The sequence below is a fragment of the Haemaphysalis longicornis genome, unplaced genomic scaffold (assembly GCF_048455015.1).
Source record: "Haemaphysalis longicornis isolate Haplotype H1 unplaced genomic scaffold, Haemaphysalis longicornis Haplotype H1 scaffold_8, whole genome shotgun sequence".
NCBI lineage: Eukaryota > Metazoa > Arthropoda > Arachnida > Ixodida > Ixodidae > Haemaphysalis > Haemaphysalis longicornis.
The window spans coordinates 45,430,443-45,442,649 of record NW_027526445.1 but is presented as its reverse complement, the minus strand read 5'-3'; the positions used below and the strand labels follow the sequence as shown (position 1 = coordinate 45,442,649).

Sequence of the window (12,207 nt, the reverse complement as noted above, 5' to 3'; positions counted from 1 at the left end):
TTCTGGGTAACCCGGACCCGAAGGAATTGAGTGGCCGTACGGCAAAGATACGTTAAGGATTGGTTTGCATGGCGGGAAAACAAAATATAGAGACCACATACAAACATATGGCTGCTATACAAACACTACCTTTTGGGCGGTGCTTGCCGAAAATGTGGCTCCGTTTTGTAAATTTGGGAATACCAATTTGGCTGTGTTTTAACAGGTTTTACAAAAGGCGAAAGGAGCAACTGGTTCTGATCACTGGCGATTATAAAAGTTCCCTCAGCTTTCTCGCAGTTCTGCAACTTGCGTCCAAAACAGAGTGCGCCTAGAACACGGGCCGGCACTTACACGCTCATCAGAAAAGAACAGAAATGCGATAACATCACCCGCGACTGCCCGCGACGTAGCAATCTGCTCAAGATCAAGTCCCTGACAGTGCGGTCTTTTCACAAGCCTTCATTTCGCGATAACTCGCCGAAAGAAAAGGTTTAACGAGCCGGTTGTTTTGCTGGTCAGCCGCTTAACGAAAAAAAAAAAAACGCCGGGAACCCTGGTAGGCCAAAAAAATTGCAGCCATACAAATCGCAACATTTTATTTGGAGACCGCGGTGTTATCGACGAGATAACACGACCGTAGAGCGACAGTGAACATCGGGCGGTAAGTTGCGCCATGAGTAAAAATGAAGTATGCGTTTGATATTCTTGGGTTCCTTATCAAGCTGACAGTGTTTTTGTACACTTGATACAACAAGGCAGCCGTCCAATTCAGTCATTGGCACAGAAATGTGCATCATTGCCGTTTGCCGATGGAGTCTCCGGGCGACCCTCGTAAGCATTGAGGGTAACCTTTGCGCTGCATCGATTCGTCGTAAGCAGAATCACGCTAGACTATGTTGTGGCGTTCCATATTACTCTTGCTCATTCTTTGGTGCTTCTGAAGTCGTCGTCGTTCAGTTGCGTCTTTTATGGGCTGCGTTAGTACAATATGTTTAGTGGATATTCATAATGTCAGACTAAACGTTCCGGGAATAAGCGATCGCCATGTATGCGGCGGCGTGCGATTATCTGCGCCGTCTATTGCGGCCGCTCACGGGTGTTTAAATTCCGCGCGTGCACGCATGCCTCCTGCATAGTAGGACAGGCATAAGACAGACGTCGCTGCGCAAGAAAAGATGCCTCTGGGGAGAGCGAAGAAGGGAAGAGCCATGTACAGAGGCACAGCGACGAGAGGGCGAACGAAGGAGGAAGAGAGCAAAGGGAAAGCTGGGCGGCCGGCGGCGCGTGGACATTATCGGCCCGAGCAAAAGATTTTTTCTGGGCCACAGTCGGCGCTCCTCTTTATATCTTGCTCCGTGACCCGGGCGCTGACATGATGCCACCCTCACAGCGTTGCCCGCTGCCTTTTTGCCTACTAGAGTTGGCGGCAGTAGTCGGTATTCACCTAGTAACCAACGCATTCCATCATGGCAGCCACCGTTGCTGTGAGTGCGCCGTGAAAACTTTGCTGTGCACAAACGTTGTGTGAAGTTTTTCCTGTGGTAGGTAGCGAACTTTTGTGCCACGCTGCCGCGTTAGATGCAGTTTTGCATTCTCCGCAACTGAGAAGGGTAGCGCGTAGATTAGCGGGTACTTCGTATGCTCGGAGAGGTAGCTTTTGCCGGTGCGTCAGGGGAGTTCGGTCGTCGCTTCGGAGTTGAGCGGACGTGTTTTTTCGTGCTCCGGTGCTTCGGAGGTGCTTCATTTCGGCGGCCCGTTGCAAGCGCGGGCCCTTGGACGTCGCCCGGCTTTCGCTCTGCTGGTGTGGGCGGTCAAGTGCCAACTCCCGCCCCCGCCCCCCCCCCCCCCCCCCCCCCCTTAGTACCCGTCTCCAAAGCGGTCGGGACCGCCGCAGACTTCGCTCTTCGTCGCACCATGCTCGCCTCCGCGCTTCACTGTTCCCTTCGAGGTTTCTCGTCTCCCAGACGCAGCATTACGCCAGCCAACAGTGTTTGTGGTGTGTTGTGTGCGACGGAATCGACCACAGTGGAACTACTCTTCTCTACTCTTTCCTCACTTTTCTAATCTTTACTTTTCTTTCTCCTATCCTATTTCCCCAACTATTCCCGCTTCCGGACTGTGTTAAATGCAGGTGAGCTCCCATGAGAGCTTAATAATATCCCCAGTCCATTTATTTTCCTGCTTCCTTTAAAAAGAAATCACTTCCCCATGATTGCTTTTTCCCCCTGATTTTTTTTCCTGGTGGCTTCCCCTGTATTCGCGCATGCGCTGTTTCTGTATATATCATTTTGTGTGTGCTAATAGAGTTCAGTTGATATGCAGCGCTAGTCCTGTGTAGTCTCTTCTTTGTTGTCCCGTCTGTACAGCGCTATTTTAACATGTTTCACACGCCTCCCCTCCCCCCCCCTGTATGCGTCAGCTGATTGTTTTCGCAATCTATTGAGGTGCTCGTTACAACTACTTGCTGTTCTAGCGAATGGAAGTTCAAACTGGACAACGCTTCCAAGAAATGCATGTAAATGGAAATCGTATTTGTGACTGCACTTTATGCTAAACAAACATGCTTTCTGTGCCTGTTCCTGTGCCTGTCTACGAGGCCCCTGCAGCACGTGTGTCAACTTTTTCCTCCAGTTGAAATGCTTTTAGGTAGTGGCCCTTGCATTAGCTTAGATTCAATAACCGTGAAATACCCAAGCCTAATATTGATAAGTTATGTGCATCAAGAAACTCTCTTAAGAGATTTTCCGTTTTTCTAGGTACGCTTAGAAGATTTGTCATTGATTGTATGCTTGGGGACGTCACACAGGGTACATGATTAATGTTGTCAGGTTACATTAGGTCGCAATAATTCTATTTAATAGCAGCTTAAACAAAATCTCGACAAAAGCAAACCAGAGACTAGAAGATATCATGTAGAACGCGCATTTCCATTCTGGGTTTGTGGAACTATAGCTTTCAGTACTTCCAACTACAAAGAAAGTAGTGCAAGTGTTCATTAGTCGCTGCAGGGCTCTTTACCTTTTAAAATTTCATGCCCCCTCTCCCAGAATAAAGAAAGAGGAAAATTGTGTGAGGAACTATTTCCAGCAAAGTTATGGCAGGTTGAAAGCCAAAAAACAGACAGGGTTAAAAGCCAAAAAACCTTTTTGAAGAAAAAACAATTTCATGATAAAAAAACCTAAGCACTGGAGGAGAGGAAAAGAACGAAATAAACAAATACAAGCAGAGGCAGCATAAAAGAGCAAAAAATGAACAAAGCAAATGCAATTCTACGAGGCAGTTAGTCACGAAAGCTTCCACGAAGGAGCAGACACTTCAGGAGAAATTTAAAAAAATTAGAAATTATGTACCCTATTTACATTATGTACACAGAAAATCAGACATATTTCAGTGGTTTTAGACAAGATGGAGCTAAAGTAGCCAAATCAGTTCTTGCCTTGAAGAAGCAGATTGCAGTGATTAAGAGAGAACAACAGTCACAGGTGCTGTAGGGGTGTTATCAGTATGCAACATCCTTCGTTTGCCTGCTTGTCATTTTGCCTGCTTGTTTTATGCCTATCTTTTTTTCGCCCATGGTGCTGTCTTTGTACTGGCCATTTCCACGCCATGTTTTTTTTTTCTCCCGAATTTTTTATCCTTTATTTTATGCCAGTCCTTTCCTTTTCTTTCAAGTTTCCTGTTCCCATTTCCACATGTAGCACAGCCAGCTGGACAGTTCTTCTTCTTTCCTTGGTTAACCTCCCTAGCTTTCTTCTACAGTTTCTTCCTTTCTTTGAAGTCGCACATTAGGTCATCTTAGCCTTGCTCTTACCATCACAAACTTCCCTAGAGGTGTGGTGGTATTACTGGTGGGGAAATAAAATTTGTTGGATAAGAATTGCTTGTACATATCACCCTCTTGCTTTTTCTGTGTTTGTTTTTGCTTATGATACACGGACTGATGGCATTGCGATGGCCCTTAATTTTTGATGAAAACAAGAATGCTGATGACCACAATCTGAATGAGCATTAGCCAGAACTTTCATAATCAGCTACAGCATTACTGGAACCCAGCTTCGGTGATGCAACTTCGTGATCATCCTTGTTGCTGTGAGCACGCTGAAGCGTGGAAATTCTACAAGGTCTGGTGTGGCACCTTTGTGGCCACCGGTTTGATGTTGGCATAAATGAGAAGGCTGTGCTACACATATCGAATTCCTTCGTTCTATCGCGTATCGCATTCGCATATCGCATTCCTTCCTTTTATCTAGTGTATACAGCTGAAGAACGTCTCCAGATGGCCCTGACTGAACCGATACGTGCAGATGTAACTGTCGCAAATAATAAAATTGAGAATTTAATTTATTGTCGGCTTTCTTAATGACTGCCATATGCAATGCACATTAAGTGTCTGAATACTCTATATTAGCGATTGATAGTCTCGTCTCATGCTAGGCAGTCTGATTCACCTGCTATAGTTATGTTTGGCAGCTGTTTCAAAATTAACCACTATGATTGAACTAATGTGCGGCAATAACAATTTATAGGTGCACTCAAATTAATTTACTTTTCCAGGGAGATGTATATCCTTCGTCGACTTCGCCTTGCACAAAATACATGACGGTCCCATCGCGACCCAAGAAAGCGCATATGTGTGTTACCTCAACATGCTTCCTAGGCGGTTTCTGTTGACAGACAGATTTCCGGCCGAACCCGCAGGCATTTCAGGTAAAACTGCCTGCAGACGGGGTGGTCCTGATAATTGGGCGTGGACAGAAGTGGCCGTTTCCGTTCATTGGCGAATGCACCCAGGGAAGGACAGAAGAATTTTTCTTAACGCCCCACCACACAGGTGCCCATCTCACATGAACGAAGTTTACTCCTCCCCCACCCCCTCTGTGCAGGTATATACATGGGCCATATGAGAGCAGAGGTGCAAGTATGCGTAATTAAACAACGTCGCTGATCCGCCGAATTTAAGAAATGTGTCATGCAAAGCATCAAATATATTCTCGAAAATTTCAGATTGCGTGTTTCAGCGATCGAAGGATCATGCACCAATCACACACACCCATACAGGAGATTTCTGCACCTACATTCGGGATTACCTTTCGGCTTCGCCTTGTCCTCCTCTAGAAAACCACCTTATCGTGCAAATAAAGTTACCATTATTATTATTAGTTGGCGGTTGTTTTATCTCTGACTCAAGTAAAACACCGTTCAGTGAAAGTATAACAGCACCCGTAAACAAGAGCCTAGTTATACGGTAGGCATGGTAAAATGGTTCGTACATTTGTTTGTTTTAATTTACGAATCATATACGATTAAAAGGAGCCGATCTGCCCATACATGTTTCGCGTAACATGATATGACCGGCTGACGGCGAGTTCAAATCGGCAGCAGCCACTACGGACATGTAGAGAAGGTGTCCTTGAAGATAGGCGGCGGCGGCTTCGTTCCGTATCGTCGGCAGTCTTCGCAAGCAACGAAGTGACACAGCAGACACTAAGGCGTGTTAGAGTGAACCTTTGTAAATTAGCCCCACACGACTGACGCTCCTCACAATATACCGAAACTAAATTTCGCGCCTCAGCCCGACGTCTTCTTTTTGCTTATAATTTCATTTATTTTTGTTCGTCAAGCATGAATACTTCAAGAAAACTAATAAAGAGCATACAAACTCGTAAAGAAACTCAGTTATTGCCATAAAAGTTGCCTAATTTTAGCTTAGGGCCCTAAATTTGTGCCTCATTTTCAAGAAAAATTGTTAGCCATATTTTCAACTACTGATCTGGCAACTACAGCGTGGCATCATGGCGGCATTCGTGTTTAGACACATTTTTGAGCCAGCTTTACCCGCCTGGAAAGTGCAGGCCAAATCGAGGAGACCTAATGTTTAAGATTGCGCGGAGTTTCTTAGTAAGTATACAAGGTCTCTTCGATTTTACTGCACTCGCTGCACTCATTCAGGTAGTGCAGCACTCGTCTCTTCGATTTTCGAGTGCAGCGCGCGGCGCCTGCACTTTTCTCTTCGATTTACCGACGGTGCAGAGAGTGCAGGATGAGTTCACGCTTTCCCTGCACCTCCCAGGGAGGAGGTGCAGAAGCAGACGACAAAAGTGCAGGACCGGTTCTGCAGTGGCGGCGCCTGCGCTGAACTGGCTGAACTCATCCTGAACTCATGCAGAAAGTGCAGGCCAAATCGAAGAGACCTATTATAAGAAACTCTATGTGAGATTGTCAAAGAAATGGCGCTCGCGCCAGCGCTAGAAAGCTCAAAGCCGCGGCGGAGAATGTTTTGCAAACGTTGCCGCTCTCCACTACGCGTCGCCCCAAGCTGAACTGGTCACATGCTCGGTAGGCTGGTCTGGGGCCACGGCCGCTGGATGAAAGGCACACTGACGTGCGCTCTCATCCAGCGGCCGTGATTTGGCATTGTAAAAGTACAGGAGGCGATGCCCCAAAGTGCCCCAAAATGTGCCCGACTTGCCCTCTCTCACTGCGTCTGAATTCCGTGTGGTGGCGCCACCCACCGATCCATGCGCTACCGGGGAATGCGCCACCACGCGGAATTCAGACGCAGTCAGAGAGGGCAAGGCTGCATGCCTTGGGGTGACGCTGCAGGCATTGTAGTGGTAAAGCAGGTAAAGTAGGCGGTGTGTTGAGCATGAGCTGTTGACAAACATTCGAAAAATGGCGTACGCCCTGCGCTGCTTGCCATTATGCATGCCATGCAACTGCTTGTTTAACTTGGGGCTGTAGTGCACGTTCATGCGTTGCAAGGTTTTAATTTATGACACAGCGACCAGGTTATGAGTCATTGGGTGTACCAACGGCGTTGGTGCACCAGAGCAAGCAGCGGTAGGGTGCCTTTCACGCATCCATGCCAGCCAGACCGCCACGAGATCCAACCACGTGGGGCACGCTCACAAGGTAGGTGCACTCGTTTTCCGTCGGCATGGAACGCTTCCAGCGAAGCCAACTTTCTCTTTTTTTTTTTTTTCGTTCTTGGTGGCGGGTAACACCACCGTCCCGTATTTTTAATAACATCACGGGAGCGACGACCGATCGACGCCTCATCACGGGTGCCCAGCGGCGAAACGTACGCGCACGTGCATAGAACCATCTGCTGTATGAGTGCCGTCTGCTACGCTCTACCCCTGAGAGCAACACAGCGCCTGCTTGTCATGTGGGGGCAAGGTCCTCGGAGGCGTTGCCAAATCACCCCCCCCCCCCCCCCCCCCCCCCCTACCCGGCTGGGTAAAATCAAGACAGACTGACTAGCCAGAGTCACTGTTAATTATTGATAGTGGCGCTGGCTAGTCAGTGAGCGGAAGCGGTTTGGCCGGTTGGGTAAAAATCAAGACAGACTGCTCCCATCCAGTACAGCAATCCTCGCTGGTGTCGTTTCGCAACTGCAACTGATCAGTCTGTCTTGATTTTATCTAACCGGACAAACCGCTTCCGCTCACTGACTAGCCAGCGTCGGAGTGCCAGCGCACGGAAATCTAGTCTGGCGTGGCCGGGTAGGGGGGTGATTTGGCAACGCCCCCGAGGACCTTGCCATCCTGTCTATTTATTCCTCTTGCCTCTTTTCACGCGCATCAGAAAACACCTATCCAAGCATCTGGCTTCACCGAAATAAGTGCACTGGCGTTTTTTCATTCTCGTTTCAAAGCTTTACTGCACGCAACTGCGGGATCGAGTTTGAGGCGGCTCATTTTCTGTCGGTCTCCTTATGAGCTTCAAGCAAGCTTTCCTGGAGCCTCTACATGGAACAGAGTGGGAGTCCCGCTGGAATGCTCAGTCCGACTGGGCAACACCGACAGCAGTGCGCGTTGGCAGGGAGGGATACAGTGCTAGCACATCGTTCATGAGGGCATTCCACGCTTCCTTTACGGCAACCTACAGTTGATCGGCGGATATGCAACGGAAATTCATTTTCGACAGATTCGATTTTTGGATGCCCCGTACATTTTCAATTCTACTTCGATCCGCCCCTTGTGGTGGCCAAGGCAACGTCATGATGGTATGTTCTTTCTTCAGGGTATGTTTTTGCAACACGAGCAGTGTGCATCGGTGAGAGGTCATGTTACAGATTGAAGAATCTGTCCGGGAAAGGGACTGTCAGGCACACGTGGAACAAGTCTCTCATCAATAATGTCAGTAGAACCGGCAGTGCAGAAACGGCCCGATATATCTGACAGAGTGCACCCAGGCCGACCTTGGCGGTGACTCCGCAAGCACTGATGCTCTTACAGTCGTTTGCCATTACCTCATGAACGCAGCGTGGATCACACCTAGAGGGGTAGAAAAGCAATTTTTTGCTGGTAGCATCGACGCAGTAAGCACATTTCTCATTGTTTATGGATAAGAGGCAACTGTGCCGAAGCAAGATGCTTAAATGTCTGCCCAATCTGACTGGAACGAGAAAAGAAAACAATATCCAAGCACAAGCTCCGTGAAGGCTGGCCGGTATATTCAACGCTTTTGGTCCCATTCCGTGTGTACTGTAGACCCACCCAGTGTATCCAACGTGTTGCCAGTCTTCAGCGATCCATTTGACAGGGTGGTGAGCAAATCCCAGCCTTGTCGCTTTCTGAGGTGGAGACAGCAGCGGCAACATGATTTAGCAAACCTGCATCGCAAACCCAAAGTTGACCGCACACTGATTCATCACTCACCTCTAACCCTACCCTCTACCCGCCGCGGTGGCTCAGTGGCTAAGGTGTTGCGCTGCTGGGCACGAGGTCGCGGGTTCGATTCCCGGCCGCGGCGGCCGCTTTTCTGATGGAGGTGAAAAGCAAAAACGCCCGTGTGTACGAGATTTCGGCGCACGATAAAGATCCCCTGCAGGTGGTCAAAATTAATCCGGAGCCCTCCACTACGGCGCGCCTCATCGCCTGCGTTTCGTCGGCGCGTTAAACCCCACAATCAATCAATCAATTAACCCTACCCTCTCTCTTACTTGACTTGCTGTCACTAGGGGGCCCGCACAGGCCGAAGCAAGAAGTTCTTGGTCCTCACTTGTTTTTCGGCAAGCATGGCGTGCTGGTTTAGCTAAACAGCCACCATCACAAAGTGCTTGAGTTGTATTTACGGTAGCCTCAGTTACCCACAAGGTTTGAGCTATCTCCAGTTGAGATTTGCCCATCAGTGACAGTTCTACCGCATGCTCTGTTGCTTCTAGAGGCCCGTTGGGAGGCATTCCCTAAGACGCTACAGTGCTGCTGGGAGCCAAAACTCGGTCATACGGCATTAATATATGAACAGCAGTGACGGCCCCGCCACCTTGCGGTTGCACTGTCAGTGCATTTACTATGCTCCAGGGATTCCAATATTTAATACGGAATTGTTTCGCGCACTTGCTAACCCAAAGGTAAATTAAATTCGTGCTGTGTTTGTAAGTGGCATGTCTTAAAAGAGCATTTTCAAGGGAGCTTGAAATGGTTTTATTTCTTGCTGCAGAAATGCGACTACCATCCCGCGATCCAGGTGTTCCCGGGCAAGCGAGTCTTTTCCGGACGACGCACTGAACTGCCGGGCTTCACGGCTTCGGTCCCAGCGGTGTCGTGAGTACTGACGTTTGGGCTGTTTTTTTATTTTCCGCACTGTCCTTGGGTGTGCTGCGGGTTCACATTACCCGGGCATAACAATTTCATTTTCCCACAACCATGAACACATTCCCCGCGAGGGAAGGAGGCTCATCACTTTGCTGAAATTTTGCCAAGATGGAGAACAGCACACAGCCTCAGCAAGCTTCGCACATGCGTTGTTGGGTGCTTCATCTATAGAGTTTATGTAAGTGCTTGCTAAGTGGTGTCCTTTGACAGCCTTACCGTGCTGAGGGCGCTAATCTAGGGCATGGTGCCTGCTTGCTGGCTTGTAGCGTCATTATCAATGAGCAGTGCACTTGCCATTGTTACAGCACAATGAGAAAATTGATGTGTGCAAAAAGAATTGACTTGGGCGTTTATTGTAATCATTGTGGCAGTACAAACAGAGGTTGTCCTTGATTCGTCGGTCTTCCCTGAAGCCATTTTGGAGGGGCCCCAGTAGGCCCTCTGTATCTGCCCAAAATTGCAGTTGGCATCCGAGAATCTGCATGGCCACCCTGTACAGCACCGGCGTAATGCTGGTGGGCCTGTAGTTAGCTGGGTCTCATTTGTCCCCCACTCCTTTGTGCGGATGTTTCACCCTACGGACGCACCAGCCGGGGTGAATAGTTCTGGTTCCTAGAATGGCCGACAGGTCCTCCGCCAACAGACCCATCATTTTGGTGCCCAGCAGCTGCAGCAGTCCACAGGGTAAGCCATTGATTCCACTCACCGACCTGCGGGCCATCCACTTGACGGCCCACCACAACTCTTTTACAGTGATCGGCTGGCGCAAGTCGGCTGACCCCTGTACAGAACCTCCACTCCTCCCTGCCAGCTTAGGTTGGGGTAGTTCTGGCGTGTCGTTCAATCCCGCGCGTCGTATTGGGCCATTCCGGACCCACTCCATCAGTAACGGGAGACAGTCTTTACCTCGCGCCTCCTGTTGTGCAGGGGCTTGTCGCAGAGATTGGACGCTATGCGTTCCCTCCTGGTTCCTCTTTGTATTGTGCCAAAAGCGACACGGAGCATCCCGCCCCGCCGTTTGTAGTTGTGCCACGAAGCAACGGTCTAGGTGGTGGGCGTGGTCTTGCACCACTTTTGCTGCCTCATTTTTGAACAGAAGTCAGGCCTCCCAGGCTACTTGCATGACTTGCATGAACTATTATTATTGCACTACCTCTTTTCTCTTCCACAAAGTTGTTACAAATGCCCTCCAGGGATGCTCGTCTTGCGGAGGCAAAAAGAATGTAGTGCTGCAAGTTCTATCCTGCATGACGTCGCGACACTGTGCAAGAAACTCACCATCAGAGGAGTCTCAAAGCACATCTGGTGATGTCCGTGCAGGCTGCATGTCTGTGCCTCCGGTGCCATTAGGACTGGTGCCTTGTCAGTGTTGGCGACAGGGGCGTTGGTTTCTCCCAGAAAGCTGATGCGTGATAGCACAGCCTTGACTATGTAGCTATGTAGTGAATATCGATACTTGGTTTTTATGCCAGCGGTAGCTTTGCACCTTGTTGGGTAGAAGGACAGTCCAATTTTCGGCAAAATCAAAGTGAAACACCACGCTTCCTCGCTGTTCACATTTCTTTTCATTGTGGACGGCAGCTCCCTGGGTCATTCGAAAGTGAGTGTGCACTATCCACGTAGCCGATGACAGTCAGAGTCCCCTCGGAAATGCTGAAGGGTCGATGGTCTTCTTCACACAATCACTGGACTTGCTCGTGGGAGCCACAATTTCTTGTTCGTGGATATTCAGTGTTTCGAGCGTCAGGGACTTTCCTTTTGGGCACTTGTCGCGCTCCCCTAAGAGGCACTGATCTGATGCTGGAGTGCAGAGCAATGCAGCGCTCAATCCACCGGCATCTTATCTTTGAGCTGCTAGCGTTTTCCTCAGTGGCAACATAGAGTTCGTTGGTGGCACAGTTGCTGAGGACTACATTTGACCCATCGAGGCTGCTATGAATTAAACTTCGTTAGCCCAATGAGTGAGCCAGGATTGCTTTTCTATTCCCATTCCATTCCTACGAGCATGGTCCTCATTGCATTCCCATTCCATTCCGACATCTCGAAAAGGGGGCATGAGTCCAGAGTCATTCTAATTCAGGAGTTGTAACTCCGCAACACTGATGCCAGCCTGATAGGTCCAGGTCGTCTCATCCGACAACGAAGGCCGCTGAGGCACTGGGCTAGTTGAACGCGGTGAGCCGCACTGTTGGGCCGGGAATGGAGCGGGCTGGCGAGGTGAATTCGATGGGGAGAAGGGTGCGGCCATTGAAGGGAATTGCTGGGGGCCATTCCAAATCTTCAAAGCTGCAAACCTCCTCCCCCTGGCAGCCTGTGCTGCCTCGTCATGCATGTATCCCGAGCGAAGTCAATCAGGGATCAAGGCAAGAAGTCCTACGCACATATAAATGCCACCTTACTAGCACAGAATTCGCATGCACGTGCAAAGAATACATTCACTGAGGTGTGCAGGGGTAGGTAATGTTTCCTGTCAAGCAAGAATTTGTTCCTGCTTGGCTTATTTAATGCGGTGGGGCTCCATTATGTCACATGCCACAATTTGCCAGGGTGTCCGGCTACCGATTGGCTGCGTGAGGCCAGGTGCTCGGCCGCCCCGGGACTTCATGCTTTGGCACACATGGTA

General features: G+C 49.3%; 1 protein-coding gene across 2 annotated transcripts in view; it reads left to right on the top strand.

Moving 5' to 3' along the window:
* The first annotated feature begins 6,610 nt into the window (after positions 1 to 6,610).
* LOC144149640 (uncharacterized) overlaps positions 6,611 to 12,207 on the top strand; it is a 108,749-nt gene continuing 103,152 nt past the window's right edge. The window contains exons 1-2 of one of the 2 annotated variants that reach the window (XM_077681293.1): positions 6,611 to 6,894; positions 9,430 to 9,533. In XM_077681293.1, coding sequence (XP_077537419.1) covers positions 6,845 to 6,894; positions 9,430 to 9,533 — 154 coding nt within the window. In that variant the 5' untranslated portion in view covers positions 6,611 to 6,844. The remainder of the gene's footprint in view (positions 6,895 to 9,429; positions 9,534 to 12,207) is intronic. The other variant, XM_077681291.1, reaches the window with a different exon arrangement.